Source organism: Brachypodium distachyon, chromosome 1 (genome assembly GCF_000005505.3).
Source record: "Brachypodium distachyon strain Bd21 chromosome 1, Brachypodium_distachyon_v3.0, whole genome shotgun sequence".
Lineage (NCBI taxonomy): Eukaryota > Viridiplantae > Streptophyta > Magnoliopsida > Poales > Poaceae > Brachypodium > Brachypodium distachyon.
This window is the reverse complement of record NC_016131.3, coordinates 47,211,193-47,235,535: the sequence shown is the minus strand read 5'-3', so window position 1 is coordinate 47,235,535 and position 24,343 is coordinate 47,211,193. Positions and strand designations below refer to the sequence as shown.

The window sequence follows — 24,343 nt, the reverse complement described above, 5'->3', positions numbered from 1 at the left end:
CAGTACAGTCCAACGGAACGAAATCAAAATTGTGGCATGAGCAGTAACGTGAAACGATCCTCTTCCATTTGCTCACTCCCTCATTCACCATCACCAATCCCCAACCACGGCAAGCACTGAAAGTACAAAAAGAACTGAAAATAGAACATACTCCATTCAAACTCTCAAGAAATTTGTAGTTTACAATTTGTGCTCCACAAACAAGACGCACATGATCTAGTTTCCAGCACAGGATCATGCAATTTGATATAACAAAGAACACACATGGCTTCATTGATCCACTGCATCGATGACGATCATGCTACCTAGAACGCACTCCGTAAAGTAAAGAAGGTTTGAACATCAAATAATCCAAGTCTTGCCACATACAAGTCTTGACACACTGAAAGAGCATTTGCAGGCAGTAGTCAGTAGCATACATTAATCTGTACAAAAAAGAGTATTATCAAGAACATGCTACCAAGTACCAACCAAATGGAACCTAAAGTCTTATGTGCAGCAGGAAACAGTTCGCATGTCAAGCTAGCTATAAACAATCTATCACCTGGGTGAAATCACTGAATTGTACACTTAGAATGGCAACTGTTCTACTCTGAACTTCAGAGGAGAATTAATCCCATGTGAGCTAGCTATGAACAATCTTTTTGGGGAGAGAAGGTAGTATACCAAGGTAATATACTAGTAACAGATACAACAGTCACTGCTGCTGGCACACAAGTGATCTTAGCACAAGACCTATAGAGGGTAAATTTAAACAAAAAAGCATGGTTAGGAGACTGAACCAATCCTAACGGGTGGATCATGGGAAATTCTGAACTGTAGCTCAAACATCAGTTCATGCTCATCAAAGTATAATGTACTTGACAATACTGAGAATAATTGACAATATATGCAACCAAAGCTTCAAGCCCCTGACAACAAGTCTTGATACAGAAACTAACCAAGGCATTGAAAAATATTACCATTCATCTTGCTATATTACAGGCTTGATAAATAAGGTGCATGTACACAATAATCAGCATTTAGATATAAGTTATGATAAATAGAAGAAGTAGGCATTCAGATATTTAAGAGATAGGTTTCTCTTCTTCCTCAGATTGCAACATTCATCAGTCAGATATTTAACATGCAAACAGATTCAGCATCTTAGTGTGTCTCAGCTTTTGTTTCTTTGCACAATCAAGAAAATATTACCTCAACGAGTCTGGGATCCTCCCCCTCTAGCTCGCTTTCGTCTCGAGTTTTCAGCTGAATGGGTCGAGTGCTTCACCTTGATGGGTCCTTCAGGGCTAGCATCGTCTTCCCCGGCTGAAAATAAAATACAAGTGTGAAGTGTCACTCATTGAATGTTGAAATCTTAATGAAACTAAAGCACATGGTTCATCACAAAAAAAATGCATATGCAGAGGCCTAACTCACTTCCAACATGGGCTTGGGGGCCTCCCCCACTAGCTCGCTTCTAACTCAAAACTTTAGAGTGCCTCGCCTTGTTGGGATTCGAGTGCTTCACCTTGCTGGGTTCCTGGGGGGCAACTTCTTCATTCCTAGCTGAAAGTTTCGTGTGCTTCACTTTGCTGGGTTCCTGAGGGGCAGCTTCTTCTTGCCCAGCTGAAAATAAAATAGAATGAACATAGAAGTGTGAAGTGTCATTCATTGACTGCTCAAATCAAACTGAATGCTATTACTACAACATATAAAAGCATTACCTTCATTGTCAAAAGAGATGAAAGCCTCAACTGTTTGTGTGATCAGTTTGTCCCTATCAGCACTAGATCCTCTAAACCAATCTTGCAAGCACATTATTGTCTCAACAGTCCTCGGGCTCAAACTGCTACATCTGGTGATCTCGCCACTAAAGAAGCTGCAGCAGCAACTGATGGTGATCTCGCTAGCAAAGAAACAGCAGCAGCAACTGGTGATCTTGCTAACAAAGTAACTTGTTCAGCAAGAGGTGTCCTCGCCACCAAAGAAATTATTGATGCAGCATCTGGTGATCTCGGCGCCAAAGAAGACATCGCTGCAGGGGACCTTCGTACTGAAGGGTTACGCACTGCGGGTGAAGGAATGTCCAATTTCTCATCTCCAATCTCGGTCGATTCCATCACCTGTGAAGCACATAATATAATAAGTTCAATAATATCCAGGAAAATTGAAGTACACGACAATTCATAAGTGAGTATAAATGACAACACAAATAATGATCTGGACATATGAGACAGAGCATGGTAATTATTTGGACATTATCATTCAAACAAATAATTATTTAGGTGGCGGAAGAAAACATATTAGGTTCAGGTTCAGACTTTTGAGAGAGAAGAGACAAGAGAGAAGAAACAAAAACATTGTCATTGTTGAGCTAAACAGAAAAGAGCAAGGAGTACTTATTAGGAACAAGCCAAGCATCATAGTAAAAGCTAAACATGTCATTTGAAAGTAGAATAAATAAACAAGTGAGTAGCATTAAGGTACTGCACCGTCACGCCCCGTTGCACAAGTGACTATACACAACTTTTCTTTTGATGCAAGTGATACCAATATAATACATTGCAAAGCTTTGATAAAACATAGTCATCAGATATGAACAAGAACTGGACTTGCCTGATGTGGGATAAGTAGTGCAGTTCAATGGGTTGGCTGGAGAGTGAGGATCCTGACGAACTTTGGTTTCTGAAATTTTGATGAGAGTCCGGTAAGGACCAACTCCAGATAAAATCCAACATGAATGCATATGATGCTGAACATGATGCTGGAATGCTTACAGTAACAAAGAAATGAAGTTAGGTGCATTTTTGAGTGATCTGAGAGCATACAAGTTCAATCAGTCACTCTACTTTCAAGCAAATTGGAAAATTAGTTGGGTCCAATGCATTCTGTTAATGATCTAGAAGAACATGAATGGTTTGTATCTTTTGTGCAACTAAAGATATAATACAAGTAAAATCCCTGGAATTACTAACTCAATGGCCTGGTCTGTTGATTCTAAACTGAAGCATTTGCATTTCTAGTTAGATATCATCTAGCACTGCTAGATGAACAAGAACATACACTGCTACAAGTCTTTAACATGGTTAAATTTATTTCAGTTGTTCTTTAACTAAGAACATTCCATATATATGCTAATCTGATTATTTAATCCCCCATGGACTGAATTTAAGCATAAACAAAAGTCTACCTAGTTAGGTTTACACTAAGGCTGATGTATAACCTGGGGTTTCTAAGTAGATGTCACTACTCCATGTTTCAGAGATATGCTACAGAAGTAGTAGTGCTGGCCTCCAAATGATCAGGGTTCATTATAACCCAGGCATGTGCACTTTATACAGATATACAAACAAGGCATACATCTTTTTCAGAGCAACACTCTCTCAATCCTAGCTAGCAGAAGCAATTGCCAAATCTGCACTTACCAAAGCCAAGTGTATATTCTAATTGAAAAGTTGATCACTAAATTTGGCTTGTACAGCTATACAAGTGCTAATGGAAACTTCTTTATACTCCTACAAAATTGACCTGTCTGCTTTACTTGAATTCAAAGCACAATTCTCTTGCTTTAGAATCCAAATAGCCCAGCCCAACTTCGGTCAAACCAATTCAAACATAGTTGATACCAATCCATTATTCTATTTGTTGTAGTAAAATAAAACCCTTATATCGGCGGGGCCGTAAATCCTACGTGACGATGACTAAGTCAACATTTCCCAAGCATGAGTCAAGACGCCCACGTGGCACGGTCAATCCTACGTGGCAAAGGAAGACAAGTCAACAAGTCAAGCCTCTCATGCCATGGTCAAAGGGTCAAATGAGCTAGAGTAGGGGGCAAGAAAGGTGTGAGGAGGGGGCCCTTAGTCCATGGTGGATCATGGACCAAGTCCCACTTTTCTCACATGGTGCACACAAAAGTTATGGACCAAAGAGCTACTTTTACCACTTTGCCCTCACTTTTCTCTCTCCCTCAAGGGTAGCCATGGTCTTTTGTCATGGACCCCTAGGCTATAAAACCTCCTATGGCGCATGTATCATTCACTCTCACTTGAATAAACTCAGGGGGAGAGGGCTAGAGTGCTCCCTCTAAGGTTCGCTCTCGCGCGCCGCTCTCGACTGAAAGTTGATCGGCCTCGAGGAAGCCTTCTAGGGGACTCTAGTTTCGAGGCTCCGAGCTAACCTTGGTTAGCACAGGCTCGAAGGAGAAGGGGTTGGGTTAGAGTTCCGAGGGTATCCTAACCTCGATACTTGGAAAGACGCGTTCGGTCCAAGTACGAGGCGGCCCCGCCGAACCTCTCACCAAAAGGTGTGTTGGAAAGATCCGCTCGTCCCAAGCCCTTGGCTAACAACCCCCTCGAAGCCTTTCGTAACATAGAATTAAATCACACCCGCAGGGTCAACCGAACCTATTCAAAAAATATCGACGTGTCAACTTGTCCAAGTGTACGGTGATCTTCGCTATAAGGCCGACGTACACGCCCTACTTTTATACCCGCACTTGTGCTATCGAGCATTGGCACCCTTTACTCTAATTGTTGTCGCGAACAACAACACTATTCTACATTGATCTCCCCCTTACAGGATTCAGCAGAAGTTCAGAGCAGGTCCTTGGAAAAAGAGGAATCGGAAGATGATGCGAGTAAAACATGATTTATTTACATCATGAGCTACGCAAAAGTGTAAACAGAAAATGAAAGATGTCAATGTGTGATTCACATGATGAGCTATGTCCAGCAGGGAAAGGGAAGGAATCACCGTCATGGGAGGCCTGGCGCCGGGGGCGGGATCTCATTGTAAGTTGCAACAGAGGAGGCTCAGGTGTCAGGGTCACACGCTGCTGCAGAGACGTGGCCGCCGAGGTCACTCGCCTCCGCGTTGCGGCTATCGAGAGGCAGGAGAGAGCGCACGAGAGAGGAGGGTCGAACCTATGGGACCTCAGGGTTGATCTCGACCCTTCAATTCAACTCGATGGGCCAATGGTACCAAAATGAGGGGCGGGTTGGCCTGGTCGGCGGGTCAGAAGGCCGACCCGGCCCTCTTGCAGGCCTAACTACAAACTTTTTAAATAGGCTAGTCTTCAAATCAACCAGGCCAAATCTTTAATTTGAAATTGTAGGGCTTTACCCTCTCCGAAGAGATGGAGCCCTTCCAGAAATTCTCAGTGGCCCATGAGGGCCAAAGAGGGGGTTTGGAAATAGTTTTCAACCAGCAATTGACGCGCCTCGGTATAACCTCACTAGCTGCGTCATTGCCCCAAGCGCAAAGATGCCTTCTCCGCTGTGCCAGCCTCCCCTTCTTATAGCCACTTCCACCGCCTCCAACTCTCTCGTTAGCCGAGGTGGGACTAAACTTCCAGCAGCAAAATGCCCCGAAGCGAACTGCCTCTCTCGCGCATCGTGCTTAACAAATTTGGGCCCCGTTCTCTTCATGGGCCTAGATGGAAGTTGCTGTATTGGGCCCCTTTTTCACCAGGCCCAACGCTGGCTTTTTTCCCGCTTCCCCGTAAGAGCGTCTAAAACTTGCAGCGTCTGCTGAGAGAAAAAAAATGATCCTAATGCCGGGCCCGCTGGTCAGTGATGAGGGGTAACTGCATAACGGACCGTAACACCCGCAGTTAATTGCTCGCCTCGTGCTCTCTGTCTAGACCGACGCATTTCCGGCGAGCCAGCCACCGCGCGGGCCGCCGATCTCCGGCGAATCGCGCCGCTTGCCGCTCCCGCGGATGGCGGCCGAGAAGTGGACCGCGTACGCCGCCTTCCTCCCGCTGCTCCTCCTCCTCGCGCTCCGCATCCTCCCCTCCGACTCCCCGAGCGGGGGAGGCGGGGGCGGGGAAACCCTAGCCGCGTCCGCTGCCAGGTACGTCGTGCGGTTCGTCGAGTACCGCCCCGCCGAAGAGCACCGGGGTTACCTGGAGGACGGCCTCCGCGAGCCCCCCTCGCCGCCCGCCGGGTCGTGGCGGTGGGTGGAGCGGCGGAACCCCGCGGCCGCGTACCCGACCGACTTCGCCGTGCTCGAGATCCGCGACGAGCACCGGGACGCCGTCGTCGCGGCCGTCCAGGAGCTCGGCCGCGTGCGGGACGTGCACGTCGACACCAGCTACTCACGTGGCGTGCTGTCGGTGGATCGGTCGCAGCAGCAGCGGGGGAAGCGGTTCACTGCCATGTCGTTCGAGTGCGAGGAGGGAGGTGGCGGTAAGGAGGCGGTGTCCTGCCCGAAGAGTAATTATTCTTCTGGTAGTTGGAGGCGGAAGCTTCACATGCAGGTACATTTCTCTTGGTACTTACGGTGGAAGCATCTATGCAAGATCCATTTCTTTGCCAGTTCATGTTGTTGGTAGTATCTTGCAACCGAACCAAACTTGAGTACAGTAAATGTATGTATCAAGCTTCTAAATATGGGTTGATACCAGGGCCGTCTCTAGAAATTTGGGGCCCCAGAGCAAAATGCAGAATATGACTTAAAATTTTGAGAAAAATCGTACAACTAAAGAACTAATATAACCAAAGCATACTCTAATTTAATATTACAATAACTTCTAATGCGTGTGCTACTAGTGTCTGCGCAAATACCGTCTATATCTAGATGATATACTCCGTATAATGGTAACACAAAATGGAAGGAAGCGTAGGATTTGGGCGGAGCGAATGCCAATTAGGAAGTGCCGTTAGCAGAACTCCCAAGAGGATAGTGCACGGACCTTTTCTTTGGCACTCCCAATCCCTATACAACTCCTTCATCCCCATACAACACAAATAGGACAGGAGATTGACAGAAATATCCGAGCAGGACAGGAGATCGATCGCCATCAGGTCGACGTGCCGTGCGAGACACTGGGCCATGCCTAGATTCCGCTGGGCCGCTTGCTTGGCCAACTGGTGCTGCCCCATACTGGCAGATTAGACAGGGCTCCATCGTGGGCCAAGATTGGGGGCACGGAATTTTTGGGGGCCCTGTGCGGTCGCACAGGCTGCACTCCCTCATCGACGGCCCTTGCTGGTATGACAGATGTATTGTATCGCTGGCCTACCTATACCAATATAGCATATTGTATCGTAAATTTCATTTCGTGGCATTCGTGCATATCGTCTGACATATTGACCGACATGATGGGTACTTGACCTGATATTTCAACAGATTTAGAGATGATGTGTATTCTTTCATGCATAATACACTTTGTTATGTTACAATCAGGATTTAGGAAGTATCGTGTTTTTTCGTTATCAACTAGCAAAAAATTTGGATTGATAATACCGGTTATGCTCCAGTATTGGTATTTTATACTTTGTTTGGACGAAAAGGCATGATATGAACAAGAATAACTAAACAAAAGTAGATATGCCGATGCCAAACCAATTTGAACGTCATTTCCGCTAGTTTAAACCTTGTTTTGTATAGCTATCTCAGAAAAGGATAAACCTGTTTCCATTTAATTATATGTGTCCTTGTTGTCAACTTGGTGTGAAAATAATTTTATTCATGTGAGGGTTTTCCATGTATAACTTTCCTGTACTTAGTAAAAATTGGTCCAGGGCATTAGCCATATTTATTTCTCTTAAAAAAGGGTCCAGAACCTTAGCCTTATTTATTTTCCTTTTCGGAAATGGGCCCAGAACATTAGCCTTATTCATATACTCTGTGCCAAATGCATCATGCAGTGTATACTCTGCTTATAATTAAAACATCTCCGAAATAGCATCATGTTACGACATTAGGTTTCAACTCCAACACAACGTTTTAAACACAAGATGCTATCATAGATACCTTGTATTTTATGAATTGATCTGGCAGTCTGCCTGTTGTCATGTTTTTAGTACTGTAACAAGTGTCCTTTCACAGAAATCACACGTAACATCTCTTTTTGGAGCTGAACGGTTATGGGGAAGAGGCTTTACTGGCAAGAAAGTCAAAATGGCCATTTTTGACACTGGTATTCGAGCAGATCACCCACATTTCCGTAATATTAAGGTATGATAATGTGATATCTAGTAAATTTTGTTACCTGTGATTTCAGTCTATTAAACATGCATAATAGGTAGAAAAACCTGAATTTAAAGGAAAGTAAATAACTGCTGTCACTGCTCTTGAAGAGTGTGCACAATATCTTGCCGAGCACTTCTTAGTGTTATTGCCTAACACTGTTGTCATCACTTAAGTGCTTCTTCTGAGATTTGGAGCATTAATTCATGTCAACTCATGAAAACTATGGTAGCAATGCCTAGGGGAAACTGCTATACTTATATTTTTCTCCCATGGCAAAAGAATAGAGCTTCCTATCCTGATTAACTATTGTTGCAAGAGATACTTAAGGTTGCATGATTTTCTTGCCTATAACATTATCTGGGGGTCTATATTTTCTCCAGAAAGGTGAAGTCTTTCTAAGACAGCATAACTTTGTAGGAGCGCACAAATTGGACGAATGAAGACACATTAAATGATAACCTTGGACATGGAACATTTGTAGCAGGAGTGATTGCTGGTCAAGATGCAGAATGCCCTGGATTTGCACCAGACACTGAGATATATGCATTTCGAGTGTTCACAGATGCTCAGGTACTGGACTTGGTTGGTTCATATGATGTGCGCCGAACAGCTCTTCTCACCATCATAACTTCTTTTCTCGATCTTCATTGATCTTTGCAAGTGTAACTGGAACAAATGTCCTGGAAACTAGGGAAGCCGAATTTTATCTTTTTGTAAAGATGTACAATGGCTCAGGTGTCTTGCATGCTATTGCTATGTGTTATTCTTTGTATAGGCGCAAATACAATTTAGAATCGTGGTGCCTTGAAGTGACATGTTACTAGTATGCGTGAAAATTCTGTTGGCAATTTCTATTATCAATTGGAAGTGCGTACAACCAATTATGATGAAAGTTGTGCTGGTAAGATTTTGAGAGTTTCTTCTTGTTCTCAGTGCAGATATCATACACATCATGGTTCTTGGATGCATTTAATTACGCGATAGCAACTGGTATGGATGTATTGAATTTGAGTATTGGTGGACCTGATTACCTGGATCTCCCCTTTGTGGAAAAGGTACAACTTGGTTATGATTTTCCAGCTTCCATTTTTTTCTGTTGCCTTATCATTTTATTACCAGTATTACATTTCCTTTTGGTTTTTTGCCATTAAAAACATGACTGCTCTTGTAGTTACTAAGTAGTGATAGTAACTTGTGGCCCTCTAAGGATGGGTTACTGGTAGCTTCCTTTAATGTGTATCCTGGTTTGCTTTGTTTATTAGCTGTCAAGTGACTCAAATTTGCCCAAATATGGATGTATCTATGCCTAAAAAGCGTCTAGATACATGTAATAGAAAGTCACTTAATATGGGACGGAGGGAGTACTTCTGTAGCTGTCGAGATCTAATCGACTATGAATTTGTGTTTATTGGCAAAACCTCCTCTATGAATTTTGTAGCAGTAATTGATTTGAATAACAGTCAACAATATTGTACTGTTTTTTATGCTTGCTGTCTTCTCTCATATTTCTTGTTTCACCACATTTTCCCTTAATTGTGTAGTTTTGTGTGGTTTTCTGCTAGATTAAAAAGGAGCCAGTCCGATTCACCAGTGTTAAAATGCCTTATCTGCTGCTTAATAAGGGAAAAATGGGTTAAGAATGTTTTGAACAAGATTTCTAGTGGGGGACTTAAAAATCTTCTGAATTCATTCTGTAGGTCTGGGAGCTCACAGCAAACAACATTATTATGGTATCAGCTATTGGAAATGATGGCCCTCTCTATGGCACATTAAATAACCCAGCTGATCAAAGCGATGTCATCGGCGTTGGTGGTATTGATTACAACAACCATATAGCTTCATTTTCCTCTCGAGGCATGACTACTTGGGAACTTCCTCATGGGTACATTTTTAACTTGGCGGCGTACTGTTTTCTTGATTTGTACTGTTTTTTTCACATCCATGGACGCAATGTTGGTGCGATGTCTTCAGTCCTCTTGAAAAAGTAAAACATTGGCAGGAGGGCATTTGAACAGTGTGTAAATCCTATAAAGCTGTGGCAATTTGCTATATCTAATGTTATCTTCAAATTTGATTGAAATTTAAGGTTATGAACATATCATATTTTCATCTTGCTATGGAGGCAAAGGTCTTTGCATAGCAAACTTGGCCATCAGAAATTCACAAGTGCAGATGAAAGATGACCATATGTAAATGTCTTCAACCAATGCACATATATCTTATCTGGGGTCAAGCAAAATAAGTTCATGTCATGTTCCAAATTGATAACTGTATACATTGTTTTCACTCTTGAATGACTGCAGTTACATCTTTTTTATTTTAGAGTGTGATATGTCAATATGCGCCTTTTATGATAGTCTATTGCTTGAGATATTAGTGCGATATTTCTCAATATAATAATTGTTTTTAAATATGACGAGAAAAACGATTTTAAGTACTCCTAACTTCTTGTAATCGTAACTGAAAAAATGGAAGCAAATAGTTTGATGATTTTTTACAGTTCTGAGCAACCTTGCTCTTGCAATCCCTTCATTATTCCAATTTAAAATAGCATCCTCAGAAAGTGTGTCTTTGATTCTGCAGATATGGCCGTGTGAAACCTGATGTTGTCGCATATAGTCGTGATATAATGGGTTCTAAGATCAGCACGGGTTGTAAGACCCTTTCAGGTACCAGTGTTGCAAGCCCGGTGGTTGCTGGCGTAGTATGCTTGCTTGTTAGTGTAATACCAGAAGACAAGCGGAAATCCATCCTTAACCCTGCTAGTATGAAACAGGCCCTCGTTGAGGGTGCTTCTAAGCTTTTGGGGCCAAATATATATGAGCAGGGTGCAGGCAAGCTTGATCTGTAAGTTTCTTGCCCCTCTTTATAGGTCTGTGGTATGTTGGTTATCCCAAATGTATCCTGTCAACCTTGCCTGCCACTTCTGTTTCACTGTATGCTCAAGTCACGCTCATTTATTGTACCATCCTTTTCCAGCTGGCAATCATACGAAATATTGGAAAATTACCAACCACGTGCCAGCGTATTTCCTAACAAGCTTGACTTCACCGACTGTCCCTATTTCTGGCCTTTTTGTCGCCAACCTCTGTATGCTGGTGCCATGCCTGTAGTCTTCAATACTACAATTTTGAACGGGATGGGGGTGATTGGTTATGTTAAGGATCCACCTGTATGGCAGCCATCTGAAGATGTCGGCAATCTTCTTAGCATTCACTTCACCTACTCAGACGTCATCTGGCCTTGGACAGGGTACCTTGCGCTGCACATGCAAGTTAAGGATGAAGGTTCTCAGTTTTCAGGCATAATTAGTGGCAATGTTACTCTGTCAATTTACAGCCCAGCTGCTCAGGGGGAAAGCAGCCCACGAAGTAGTATGTGTGTTCTTTACCTGAAGATCATGGTGGTTCCAACACCTGTTAGGTCAAGAAGAATATTGTGGGACCAATTTCATAACATCAAGTACCCATCTGGATATGTTCCAAGGGATTCACTTAATGTGCATAATGATATCCTTGATTGGCATGGTGACCACTTGCATACAAATTTTCACATTCTATTCAACATGCTGAGAGACGCAGGATACTATATCGAGACCCTCGGGTCACCATTTACCTGCTTTGATGCTAGCAATTATGGTACACTGCTCATGGTTGATCTTGAGGACGAGTACTTCAATGAAGAGATCCAGAAACTCAGGGATGATGTTGTACACAAGGGGCTTGGCCTTGCTGTTTTTGCTGAGTGGTATCATGTTGATACAATGGTGAAGATGACATTCTTTGATGAAAATACCCGCAGTTGGTGGACTCCGATTACTGGAGGTGCAAATATTCCTGCGCTTAATGAACTTTTGGCACCGTTCGGCATTGCTTTTGGGGACAAAATACTGACTGGCGACTTCTCAATCGATGGTGAGCAGTCCCACTATGCTTCTGGGACTGATATAGTGCAATTCCCAGCAGGGGGCTTTTTGCATAGCTTTGAACTGCAGGAAAACTCCAAAACTGCACAGGATAGCTCAACACCAGATACCCAAAACTCCCAGTCCCAGGAGAAGAGCAAGGTTAGCATTTATTGCCTTTTTACTTGGATACTTTCTGATATCATATTCTTTTAGCTGCAAGTGTCATGTTTGGAGTTAGCTAATGGATGATGATCATGTCAACCTCGTAATGGTAGCCCCTTGAACTTCATATAACACTGAGGTTGAACAGAAGCTTTAGCTATTTAGACTGCTTTGTTTATTATAATCAAATGCGCCAAAGAAGTGCAAGAATGATTTTGTTACATGGATAGTGGTTTCTGGACGTGTGGCAAACCCATCAATAGATTACTAGTGAGTATGCTGACCAGTTCGTTCTCCTTGTAGATAGAAAATTGTATTTTGTGTTTCACACAATTTTATCCACAAGAAAAGTTTGATGGACCTGTTTTACATTTATGATTATAATTTTTTTCTTTTTGAACTTCACGTTACATAATAACGCCATATGAAATTGGTCTCAGGCTTATTTATTTTCCTTGTCAGCTCTCCTCTATTCTTGGTATGGTTGAAGCAGGCGAAGGGAGAATTGCAGTATATGGAGATTCAAATTGTCTTGACAGTAGTCACATGGTAACAAACTGTTATTGGCTTTTGAGAAAAATTGTGGAGTTTGCTGGCAATAAAGTCAGAGATCCTGTCCTTTTCTCAGAAGCAGTTCAGTTGAAACTTCCAGTTTCTGAGAACAACCAGCAACCCTTGCGTAGACCCGACGTAAATTTTTCTACGTATTCAACTGTCACTGGCAAGGGATTGATCTGTCACAAGGATTCCCGGTTTGAGGTTTGGGGAACAAAAGGTTACGGTATCCAACTAACAGGCACAACAAGAAAGCTGCCAGAATACCAAAACCGTGGATTTTCTAGTACTCCCAATCTAACAATAAAAGCTTCTGACAACAGACAAGATGAAGCTGGCTCACAAGAGACTCTTTCAACACCAAATGCTAATAAATTTGATGATAAAAGAGATTACTTTGGTTTTATCGGTCATGAAGAGGTATCATGTTTTTTCCTGTCTTCATTCTTTCAGCTTCAAGGATCCCTTTGAGCTATTCAATTTCTGTAAACAGTAAACACAGACTAGCATGAAGTTTATAGGGTATTATTAATTATTACTGTAGGTACTCATATCACCATGGTTACTGGCTTACTGCTAAAACCAACGTTCTGGCATGTTATATACAGTTCCGAAATAATTTTTGCAACAGCCTATAGTAACATAATTTTATTGCGATATACTCTAGTTCTTTGATGTTTATAGAATTTTAGCCTCTAGTTCAGAACTGTTGGGTCAAGCTCCAGCTCTTCTTCAAATAAGCTGGAGCTATGCTTCTGGATCAAAGTAGTATACTATGATTCATTAGTGTTTGCAGTTCATTTTCGGTTTCCTTGTGAATTTTTAATTACACTAACCACCATAAAATTTGAATCTTAAAAGGCGGAACTGTTACAACTTGTGTACCATGTCAATACCAACCTTGAAAAGCATGTAGTTGGGCGTTAAGACTACAGCGAACACAGAATTGTGGTGAATGGGAATGCCATATGACAATAATGTTCTTTCTGCAGGATGTAAAGGATAGGAAGTTAGTTGGAGAGTGTTATTTCTCTTGGACATAAATCAGAGGGAGGATTATCTTATTAAGTGATGTTGTGTAGTTTTGATTAGAAGATATAGTTTAGATGGTCTGATCAGTAACCTGTTAGTCATTGGATTAACTAGTTCGGGTTTAAAGGGTAGTTAATCTTATCCTTGAATATGTTCGATGGAGTTTACTAACTTTATGGTGATGATTCTACTATTATGCAGGTTGACATAGGAATGTTAGTGGCAAGCCAATGGATGGTACCTTGCTTTGCTGCCACTACTTGTAAGCAATGTACAGTTAGTTTGAAACATATGTACAAGGAGTGCAATTTCTCACCTGATACCTGTCTCCAACATGCAGGCCTTATGGTGTACCTTAGTTGCAGAGTGCAACAAAAGCGCCGTCGACGAAGGAAAGGGTCAGCGACTGGTCGTCTAACAAGTGTGGTGTAACATAACAAGTTTTGGAGCCAAGTAGGGTTTTGGCATTTCTGGCCGTCAGCCATGTTAATATAGAAATTCCCTGTCGGGAGTTATAACGGTCTGCAGGACATGAAGAAGCTCAGCTCTGCTGGAAATTCCTGATCAGGTTTCAAGCTTGCAATGTGCCCATCTTGGCATCATGACTGGGAGCGCAGGACTCGTGTTTATTCCGACCGGAGAGAGCAGATTTGAAGTTTCTGCAACTGCATGGAGGGTTCAGTCTGTTTCTGCATTATGTCGTCCGTGGTTTGCTCAAAATTTTGTCTCTGTAATAATATACACTGCTTCTGATACATAATCAAGGAGAGAGCTAATTCATTAGGGAGAGGAGGCTAGAACTAACGAGTGAGTCGGGTTTGAGCTTCTTCTAGGCCAACAAACATTTGAGTTTGATGGTAGTAGTGGTGCTTCATCAGCTTGTAAGTAGTTGTCAAAATCCTAGATCTTGTCTGAAATTAAAGAAAGATCTTAACAGCTTCTATGTACCTTTTGTCCTTTTTGTCTGAAAGCTATCTAGTGCAATTCGTACGCAAAGGTCTGTTTGGAGTACAGGAATTTTGCCGGCAATTTCTCTCGCAATATTTGCATATAAGACAACAATTGCCAGGTACATTGTTATTCATTTCTCATCTACGAGGCTCTAGAGCAGCTACGAGCAGTTGGGCAGCATGAGCTAGCAGGCTAAAAGAGAGGCTTCTTGCCATTCAAAAGACCCATGAGATGCTCGAAGACGTGGGTGCCGCCGTCACGGAGGCCGGAGTGCATGTACTCGTTGGTAACCCACAGCCGGATCCCGGCAATCTGCGAGGCCGTCTCCTTGGCGATGTTGAAGTTGACGTACATGTCCTCATAGTACACCGCGGCGGCCACCGGAACCTGCAGCTTGCCATCGTCAGGGAAGCCATTCTTATTTGGTTGCCACCGGTACCTTGGTTTTAAAACCATTTCGGCTCTCCACAAACATTCTTACTTTTAAGCAAATTTAGAGGGAATATTTTCTGGATATGATTCTTAGGAGGAAGGTCGGACCTTATTGTTGTTCAAGACGCTGATGTCGTACAATGGAGGCCAGTCCTCCTTCTCAGCTAACAAATGGGCAGCCTCCTTTAGGCTTCGCAAAGCATGGATCTCATCGAAAATACACGGAAATACCATCTGGGTATTGAAAATGAATACATGTTAGAATTTGTAGCAAATCTTAAGAGATTTCACCTATCCTTTAAAGAAATTATTTTCCGTACTTCCTATTTCTTCAAAAGATACATGTACATAAATGATTAAGTATTATGTTTAGTTGTCAAGTTTCATGCAAGATCTTGCCTATTTATGCCCTGTGCACAAGTAGAAAAATCATAGCACATAAGAACGGGTCTTTAGCCCGTCATACTTCTTTTTAGACTACAATTCAAATCTTTTCACAAGACTGCAAATATATTAGTTTAGTCCAACATCCGCATGCAAATTTTGGGAAGATTTTTTTCTATGAAATAGCTCACGTTGCTTAATAACATTTAGACACCAACGGATGCATTTCGCTTCATGTGTTACTAATTTAGTAAGGAATATGACTAATGAATGATGCTTCGCATAAAGACCTGGGCATACCTCGCCAATAAAATATACAGGACGGCCTTCTTCCGTAGCCATAACAGGATCAAACAAACTTCCATGTTCATGGAAAATCTTGTCGGCTGACCATTTTGAAGAAGATCCCTGCATCCATGAACATCCAAAGACTTGAGCAATGGAGTAATGTTGCACTACCAGCTAAACAGTACTAGTACTAAGTTTCATAAGTTACCTCACAGTAGATAGACTCATGCAAGAGAGCATAAAGAGGATTTTGATCAAAACCTAACCACATTTCAAACTGCAGAAAATATAATGTCAGGTTACCCATCAGAAACAATGAAGTGAAAAAAAAGAATACTATAGACCATTGCTTCACTCTGAATCTTCTATAATTAAGTAGGAGAACCCCACTACTTAAGTTCTTTCAACATGAAAGCATGCCACATCATCACATCATTAATTTGTTCATATCTATTTAGTGGGAAACTCATATTGTTTGCACATGCATGCATGGCTACATGCTACTTTCCATCAAGCTATCCCCACTAAGTGAAGAATCTATCATACGATTTCATTATATGTTTTCAATTTTGGATACTCTTTCGTTGCTACTGAATTTCACTCACGTATGTTAACTAAAAATTTCAGCAACAACGTGTGGGGCATCATTTAGTATGTTCAATTTTAAAGAAACATTATGCAGGTGTTGTGATGGAAAACACCTCTTTCAGGAAGTAATAGCTTATATTCTTTTTTGCACCAGGAACAAGTATAGGATCCCACACTCTCTCGAGCCTGTGCCAGAAAAATAGCAAGGATTGGCACAGATCAGATAAGTTACATTCCTTCTTCAAGTCATGAGAAGATGAGAACTTGGCAAATAATTCTCACAGATAATGTAGCCTTTCAAATCCTCCACCAGAACCTAAACCAGATAATCCAAGGCACTGTAACATCTTAGGAGTTAACCTGCCACCTGATGGAAGACGAACCTGTTTTTTGTTGTTGTTGAATAAGACACAATTTAAAGATCCATATGGGAAAGGATGCACAAAAATATACACTGTAAGAATGACTTACTCCTTTCCCTTCAGATTCACTTAAGTATCTTACAACCTCGTGAATGACTTGTATATCATGAGGATACCTCTTATAGTACTTCTCATTTTGCTGCTGAACCTGTTTAAAGCAGGCTCTGTACACAGTATTTGCTGTGCAAGTCTCTCCTAGTGGTGGAAGCCCTCCAGTCAATAGTACAGATTTCAGGCCTTCTGGAGCAAAACTCAAATATGTAACAGCACAAAATCCGCCATAACTCTGTAACGGAAATAAGAATAGATCATGGGTTCTCTATAAGATCATACATCAACAAGTGATTATTTTATACTTTGGCGGGGGAAAGACCAACAAGTAGTTAGCAAGCTAAGATCAAAAGTTCAGAGTCGAACTAGTTTTATTTTAAGGCCTTCTCTGGTATAATTAAATACTCCGTCCTGAAATAAGTGACGTGGATTTGTATAGATTATACAAATCCACGTCACTTATTTCGGAGGGAGTAGTATGTGTGAGTCGGTTGCATTACCTTAATCCCACTAAAAATGTAGATCTTTATTGAAGACGTGATGACATGGATCTAACAAGTGCACAGGTGAAGTCAAGCTAGATACTGTACCTGTCCCAGAATTGTCCACGGCTTGGCATCTGGTACAAGGTTCAGACGAATAAATTCTGCATCCTTAACTATGTTATCTGCCCTGAAATGCTTCAAATACTCCACCTGCTCTACTGCAGATGTTATTTGTGAAAGAGATGATGTTGTCAACGGTGTTGACAATCCTGTTCCTCGCTGTAAAGTAAAAGGATGTGAGCACACAAGAAGAGCAAGAGAAGGACAAAAACAAAGAGTGGAGAGCATCTGCAAACAAATCGGGATGCACCTGATCAAGTAACACCACGCGGTATTCTTCACATGCTTTCTTTACCCATCCACTTGCTTCCATGGGACGAGGACTTTCGAATCCTGGTCCACCTTGTAGGTACATCAAATAAGGCAAAGGTGCCTCTTCTTTTCCGGCTGTAATGATAAACTTGAGAGTCATGAAGATTCAAGGCAGGCAGATCGAGAATGAGGCAGGTCAACAAACAGTAAAAAAACATAATATTAGCACGTGTCCCAAATCGGCAATGTTGAACACATTACATCAAGCTTAATTTGAATTCTCCCATGCATTTAATTCATGAATGTCTATCGATCCATGCACTCGGCACATTACCTCTACAATTGCACTGGTGACGCCTTACCTAGGACTTAGCAAAGCCTGTAAAGCGAGTTGAATGGTGCATTTTAGTATGATTGTTGCACTGGACAATGCTAAAGGTTCGCCAAGGTCTGCATGATTCATTTTCAAATCTAGCAACGATGTTCTTCTTCCTACAATTTCCAAATCATACACTCCTACTGATTCCAGGATAAATCACAGGATGTATTGTACACCCCGACCAGAACACGGCACAAACGGAGGGATCGAACGAGCACGCGGCATGCTGCTCGCCCTCCCGAACCTACGCTACCAACCGATCTAGCAGCGGATATGCGTAGGGTTACTTTATCCCCTAATTCTGAGAACGTGGCGGGGAGAGGGGAGGGAGCGGAAGAAGCGGGATCCGTTCACCTGCGACGACCTCGCGGGCGAAGACGGTGATGGTGGGCGTGGAGCCGGCGGAGTGGTCGAGAGGGACGGCGAAACGGTGGTCGCGGAGGCTGAGGTCCGGCACCGCGTGCCACGTCCCGGCCTGGTGCGGCGCGGCGGCGGCGGCAGCCGACGACGACGAAGACATGGCTCTCCTCGTCGGGATCCGGCGAAGCCGGAGGCGGACGGCGGCGAGGAAGGCTGGCTGTTGGTGGTGGAGTGCGAGCGCGGCGGCGGCGGTCGCGCAACGGAGTGACGATCTGACGGCCATGCGGGGCCGTCCATTCGTTATTTAACGGCGGTGACGGGTTTAATTTTCTAGTTGCCGGGTTGTTCGAGGGAGACTGGGGACTGGGGAGTGGGGTCAGCCGGTCACGGGCCACTGGTGAAGGCAAATAATGAGAAAATCCCGCAAAATCGTACATTTGACACACGTGTCTAGGAAAACTAATTTTTTTTTTAAAATCAAATCACCAACGTTTTTGGGTCCGGAGGTACCCCGCGCACTGATTCCACAGTTGAGTGCGTTTTGACGGTAAAACTGACAGGAGGACCCACCTGTCAGTGTCACCCTGGCGCCACGCTGGACAAGTCAACACAGACGACGACGCAGGGGTGCGCGCGCGCCGGCGCCATGGCCGCGGAGCATGTCCACGATCTCCTCTGGCACCACCTCCTCAACCTCCTCTACATCTTCGACAAGTTGTTTCGCCGGAATCTCAAACCTCTTCGACCTGCTCTTCGATTTGGATTGGTGAGCATCGGGCACAGAGGGGCGGGGCGCAGAGGGCATGAAGAGCGGCGGCAAGACGCGGGCGTCATGCGGCGAGTGAGCTCGACGGACGACGGGGCGGCAGCGTTGGGGGCAGGGGGCGTGGTGCTGGAGCAAGCAGAGAGGGAGAGCACGAGGAGGCACCGGCGTGGGGGCAGCGGCCACTGGAGGCTGGGTGGGTGGCCGTGGGGAGGCTTCCAGCGCTCAGCGGCTGGGGCACGCTCGGCGGCAGTGGAGGTCGGGGATGGAGACCGTGGGTGCGGCGGTAGAAGGGGCTGTGCACGGCGGCTGGGGCAGCACTCGGTGGCGCCAGCGGCGGCCGTGAGGTTGGAGCAGCGGGCGTGCTCGGGGCAACGGAGGTCGCGGACAGGGACGGGTACGGCGGGCGGTGGAGGGGGCAGCGCGCGGCGGCGGCTGCGGTGAAAGACCGCGGAGGTCGGGGACGGGGACCGCGGGCGGGGCGACAGGGACAGCGAGGCGGCGGAGGGGTCAGCGCGCCGTAGCGGCAAGGGCGTCGCGTGAGGAATTCACCGAGCGAAGCGTGTCGCGAGGGAGACCTTCGAGCGAACGTTTGTCCGTCCACGATCTCTGCCATGGAGTGCTCCGCGAGGAACGCGAGCTCGCTAGTCGTGGCCAGACACGAAGAAGAAGTGCTCGAGCTCTGGAAGCACACGTACGCAGACGAGCTGCGACAGGGCCTGCTCCGCGGCCATGGCGCTGGCTCGCGCAAGCACACCCCTAGCGACGTCGTCTGTGTTGACTTGTCCAGCATGGTGGTACTGACAGCTGGGTTCCATTGTCAGTTTTACCGTCAAAACGCACTCAACTGCGAAATCATTGCAGGGTGGTGATTTCAAAAAATTAAAAAAAAAGATAGTTTTCCTAGACAAGTGCCTATAATGTGGTGGTTTTACGTAATTTTCTCCGCGAAAAATTGTCAAGGTAGTTTTTTTTAAGGTGCCAAGCTAGTTTTCTAATCTTGTTCGAGACAACGGTTTTCTCCCTTAAGAAGGTAGAGGGTCGTACCATCAAAGGATAATTAACGAAATTTCCTCTTCGAAGTGACTAAATACCAAATGAGACACAAGAGCAAACATGTGTATATTATGAACGGGGATTGATGAGATGTGATTCGATCCTCCTTTTTCCATCCGCTATAAAACTTGTTTGAAAAATATGAAGAGAAAAATAAATGCCAAACGGTGTTCCAACTGGATTCCACTATTAAAAGATAACGGAACAGAATAGCGGATTATGAACTCACCCTACAGACATCTGACGAAACTAACTTAGTTCGTTTGAAAAAAAAATCAAATTAGTTACATCAAGACAAAGCAGGAATGCATCAACACAATGTACGGGGACATACTAGAATGGACTCCAAAGAACTCTGAGCAAAGTAACTCAAGACGTCAAGACTGGAGCGATGATGTTATCTCCTGTAGCGCCGAAGGTTTTGAATGCCGGTATGGTGGAAAGCCAATGGTGTCAACTGTCAAGGATTGGAGCTGGAAATATATTCATGTAATAAGCAGGTTTTTATTTTTGAGGCCATGGGATATTGTTCAACCTCTTTTTTTTGAAATCGAGAGCTACGCAGCTTTAATCGAAATAAAAAACATAAAACACGGATATAGAGTCACGCCGCCAGCCTGGGATGAACTTGTATGAGCGTTGCGGCACATTCTCTAGCTTTGTGGTTTCTTTAATGAAATCGAGAGCTACACTCCTCTAATCGAAAAAAAAACATAAAGCACAAACATACACTCATGACGCCAGCCAGAGCCAGGGATGAACTCGGATGAGCGTTGCAACACAGAAATATGTATGAGTGAATTTATACGATAATAATGCCTTGATACTGCTCGATTATATGCATTTTTATTTAGCTAGTTAATTTGATAAGCCAATGATTTTTTTCCGTCTTTCATAATACGGTTAACCACCATGTTAACTAATCGATTACGAAAAATTGGATCGGATTTTGCAGTTCTTTTCTCTGCAGTACCTCGACGTGACATGAGCGTGAAAGAGGTTCAAGAATCCGTTTTCTTTTTATAAGGGCTAAAATCACTTATTTTTTTGGCTTTTTGACCCCATATTGTAGGGTGGATCTCGAAAGATAGGAAAGATCTCCCTCCAAGCCGTACATACGACTTTCATCGAATACGGCTTTCCACAGAATTCTATAGGGATCTATGAGATCGAGTATGGGATCAGATCGCTTGCTAAGATTTGGAGCATTTAGAACCCTGGCCATATCAACAACAAATCAATTATACAACTTTATCCGTACCCGGTAGATAAAAAAATAAAGGGTAAAATGCACCGCAGGTCCTATAACTATTGGAGGTGTGTCAAGTGAGTCCTAATTTTTTAAAAGTGCATATCTTGACCCTAAGTTGTTCACCCGTGGTCCTAAACGAGGCCGAGCTGTTGCTGACCGGGCAGGTGGAAAGTTGACCGCTGCCACGTTGGCCAAGGGTCGGTGGTTGGGAGTTTTCTCACCGTTCCGGTTGTCTGAAAATTTGCAGAAATCCCCTTATAAAGAATGGAGACTGAGGTTGGCAAATTACATCTCTCTCATTCTTCTTGCTTTTCCTCCTATTGATTATGCGTCGCCCCCAGCATCTCCTGCCAGCCCGCCTCCATGTCTGGGTCGATGGATGACGACCGCAAGTTCCTCCGCTGCGGCGGGGAAGTGGGGCAAGAAGAAGGGCACCCCTCCACTACTGCAGCCCCCACAACCGACCGCAGAAGCTCGCCTGCCACCGCCGCCGTTGCCATTGGTGAAGTGCCCTTGCTGCCAAATCACAATTGTGCTTCGTCTTGTGTCTCAACTAGAGATGAACCCAGACAGAGTGTTCTACAAATTTACAAGTGCCCGAATCACCGGGTTGTTTTGCTGATTTCGCACCGGTTTGCAATTTCCACAACCTGATAGTTAGCCAGCGTGGCAGTCAACTTGCCACTTGTCCGGTCAACAATGGCTCAGCCTCGTTTAGTACCGCTGGTGAACAACTTAAAAAGAATTGGGGCCCAGATATGCACTTTTAAAGAATTAGGACTCACTTGACACACCTCCAATAGTTATAGGACCTGCGGTGCATTTTACTCAAAAATAAAACAGTACATGACTACATATGGGTTTCAAGAGTAACCCATCCCTTCATATGAAAACCCTACAACAGAAAAACAGAGTATCCCCATAGATTTTGGCAACAAGTAATTATGTATTATCTTCCTCCAGAAAGACCGGTCATGGTCGTCGCCACAGAATTGCATGAAAGGATATGCTGATCGAAGTCTTCATCCTTGATAGTAAGGCTTAAAAAGCTTGCTTTGAAATCTGGGAGTAACACATCCTTTACAAGGTATTGCATAACTAGGCGCATGCATGGCCTAGCACTGTGTACTGAATGTGAGCATAGCAGGCCAAGCTTTAGTACTAACTCTGCCTCCTCCTTGACATAATCTTCTAATTTTGGGTCTACAGTTTTGAGGACTGAACCACTCTCCCATGCATCGATCACCCAATCTGTTAGCAGCATCGGCTCGCCATAATTATTCACTTCTATTGGATGCCTCCCACAAGCAACCTCCAGCATGAACACCCCGAATGCAAAAACATCAGTTGCCTTGGTTGCTCTTCCTAGCCTGGCTAGCTCAGGAGCAATGTAACCCCAGGTGCCAGCCAAATGCGTGGTGTGGGCGTCTGTTCCATGGTTGTGCAATCTCGCAAGACCGAAATCACCAAGTCTTCCAGTCATTTTGTTATCAAGGAGAACATTGCTCGCCTTGATGTCTCGATGGATGACAACTTTCTCCCAATCCTCATGGAGATAGAGAAGACCAGATGCAATACCTTTTATAATGTTAAATCTATGTACCCAATCTATGGTCTGATTACCTTGACCATGCAAAACTCTGTCGAGACTACCATTTGGCATATAATCATAAACTATAAGAAGCTCATTTTTGTGACGACAATAACCGAGCAACTGGACAAGATTGCGATGGCGGAGATGACCAAGAATAGTTATCTCAGCTATAAATTCCTTCATCCCTTGCTTTGAATCTGGTGAAATCCGCTTGATCGCGACATTTTGACTGGAGGTTTGTAGCATCCCTTTGTAAACCTTTCCAAATCCTCCTTTCCCTAGTAGCATCCTATCACTGAAACCGCTGGTTGCCCTCACTAGATCTTTATATGTGAAAGATGGAGACCCACAATCGATTTCCCACTCACCACTTTTCCTTGCCTTCTTCATATAAATATAAAGAGCAACAAGCATAACAAGCACAATGAACACTGACATGATAGTAATCGGTAAAAGAATGTGCCTGGAGGTATCTGGGTGACTTTGTGCTTCCCTACGAACATCCTTTATAACTTCAGACAACACTGAGTAGTCAAGTGGTGTAGCCGCCCCGTTTGGATTGAAACTCCAGCCAATAATTTGGTGTATGCACCTTAAAAGGCCAGTTGCCGAAGCAAAGCCAACATAGACTGACCTTGGCAACACAGATGTGAGATTGACAATGCTTGATAGCAGTGGGCGTTCAGGCTTCCGCTCCAAGTAAGGTGCTAAACTGACATTCACCTGATGTGAATTGGCATCATAGTCTACCCATACTTGCATCGGTTCACCGCTAGCAAGCCTCAAGGGAGAAAACGTGTCGTTTGAGGTGTAGTAACCAGCTGTATGGGAACTGATAGAAACCAAGTTGTTTACATCGATTCCAACATGGTTATCATCAAGGTCCCTGAATTCACTATTAATTATGGTATCAAGCTCAACAGCAAAGAGTTGGTTTGTTGTATTACCGACGTTTTCGTCGTTGAACATGCCCAAGAACTGAGATGGGAGGGCATCCAACAAAGAGTCCGTCGTGGCAGAAAGCGTAAAGGCAAGGCCATGACTGCTCAAATCACTATACTGGCTAGTGATGACGAACACGAAGGTTGTCGAGAATGAGGAAATAGAGTCCAACCGGCGTCCATAGAAAGCACGCCCTACCTTCTGGGGAGCGCCATCGGTTAGCTTAAGAGCTTTGCTTGTTATTGAAGCTACACCATCAAGCCGGAGCATGCTAGAAGAGAAATCGTTGTAGGTGAAACCATTGTTGGGGTAGGACGCAGAGGTGACGAGGAGGAAGAAGACACATAGTAGTAGGGAACGTGGCAGCATGGTGCAATCAACAAGGCACCTTTCTCTCAGGGATGGG

At 43.9% G+C, this 24,343-nt stretch overlaps 3 protein-coding genes, 1 long non-coding RNA gene and 1 other non-coding gene across 7 annotated transcripts; 1 reads left to right on the top strand and 4 right to left on the bottom strand.

Annotated features, from left to right (window-relative positions):
• Nucleotides 1–135: 135 nt before the first annotated feature.
• LOC112271622 lies at nucleotides 136–2,102 on the bottom strand. Of its 2 annotated transcripts, none has more exons than XR_002964949.1 (4): nucleotides 1,707–2,102; nucleotides 1,420–1,608; nucleotides 1,195–1,308; nucleotides 136–425 (listed from the first exon to the last, which is right to left on the bottom strand). It is a non-coding gene; the product is annotated as an uncharacterized LOC112271622 (long non-coding RNA). The 2 variants fall into 2 exon arrangements; XR_002964948.1 differs by having other exon boundaries at nucleotides 136–382.
• Nucleotides 2,103–5,098: 2,996 nt separating this feature from the next.
• LOC112270334 lies at nucleotides 5,099–5,249 on the bottom strand. The gene has a single exon (XR_002962726.1). It is a non-coding gene; the product is annotated as a U4 spliceosomal RNA (small nuclear RNA).
• A 353-nt stretch (nucleotides 5,250–5,602) lies between these two features.
• LOC100822086 (subtilisin-like protease SBT6.1) lies at nucleotides 5,603–14,565 on the top strand. 2 transcript variants are annotated; one of them, XR_001405362.2, is made up of 11 exons: nucleotides 5,603–6,244; nucleotides 7,819–7,947; nucleotides 8,380–8,532; nucleotides 8,901–9,017; nucleotides 9,660–9,844; nucleotides 10,546–10,809; nucleotides 10,942–12,028; nucleotides 12,494–13,006; nucleotides 13,820–13,880; nucleotides 13,959–14,101; nucleotides 14,150–14,565. XR_001405362.2 is itself a non-coding variant. In XM_010229701.3 (10 exons), exons 1-10 carry the CDS (start codon nucleotides 5,705–5,707, stop codon nucleotides 14,048–14,050), a joined length of 3,141 nt encoding a protein of 1,046 aa, XP_010228003.1. In that variant the 5' UTR covers nucleotides 5,603–5,704; the 3' UTR covers nucleotides 14,051–14,565. The 2 variants fall into 2 exon arrangements, 1 of the variants encoding a protein (XP_010228003.1); XM_010229701.3 differs by having other exon boundaries at nucleotides 13,959–14,565.
• On the bottom strand, nucleotides 14,557–18,630 carry LOC100821773 (proline iminopeptidase). The gene is made up of 10 exons (XM_003561006.4): nucleotides 18,325–18,630; nucleotides 17,590–17,726; nucleotides 17,325–17,498; nucleotides 16,733–16,969; nucleotides 16,544–16,644; nucleotides 16,375–16,447; nucleotides 15,882–15,950; nucleotides 15,686–15,793; nucleotides 15,110–15,235; nucleotides 14,557–14,956 (listed from the first exon to the last, which is right to left on the bottom strand). The coding sequence occupies exons 1-10, from the start codon at nucleotides 18,611–18,613 to the stop codon at nucleotides 14,762–14,764; spliced, it is 1,509 nt and encodes a 502-aa protein (XP_003561054.1). The 5' UTR covers nucleotides 18,614–18,630; the 3' UTR covers nucleotides 14,557–14,761.
• Nucleotides 18,631–22,289: 3,659 nt separating this feature from the next.
• On the bottom strand, nucleotides 22,290–24,306 carry LOC100821462 (L-type lectin-domain containing receptor kinase IV.2). The gene has a single exon (XM_014896609.2). It carries the CDS (start codon nucleotides 24,304–24,306, stop codon nucleotides 22,351–22,353), a length of 1,956 nt encoding a protein of 651 aa, XP_014752095.1. The 3' UTR covers nucleotides 22,290–22,350.
• Nucleotides 24,307–24,343: the final 37 nt, after the last annotated feature.

Excerpts from the sequence above, each read along its gene's own strand:
- LOC100821462 (XM_014896609.2), bottom strand. The coding sequence starts at position 24,306 with ATGCTGCCACGTTCCCTACTACTATGTGTCTTCTTCCTCCTCGTCACC.
- LOC100822086 (XM_010229701.3), top strand. The coding sequence starts at position 5,705 with ATGGCGGCCGAGAAGTGGACCGCGTACGCCGCCTTCCTCCCGCTGCTC. Across the intron at positions 7,948-8,379 it reads CACATTTCCGTAATATTAAG|GAGCGCACAAATTGGACGAA; the intron begins GTATGATAATGT and ends ATAACTTTGTAG. Across the intron at positions 13,007-13,819 it reads GTTTTATCGGTCATGAAGAG|GTTGACATAGGAATGTTAGT; the intron begins GTATCATGTTTT and ends ACTATTATGCAG.
- LOC100821773 (XM_003561006.4), bottom strand. The coding sequence starts at position 18,613 with ATGGCCGTCAGATCGTCACTCCGTTGCGCGACCGCCGCCGCCGCGCTC. Across the intron at positions 15,951-16,374 it reads GCTATTACTTCCTGAAAGAG|TTTGAAATGTGGTTAGGTTT; the intron begins GTGTTTTCCATC and ends TATTTTCTGCAG. Across the intron at positions 15,794-15,881 it reads ATGAGTCTATCTACTGTGAG|GGATCTTCTTCAAAATGGTC; the intron begins GTAACTTATGAA and ends TCATGGATGCAG.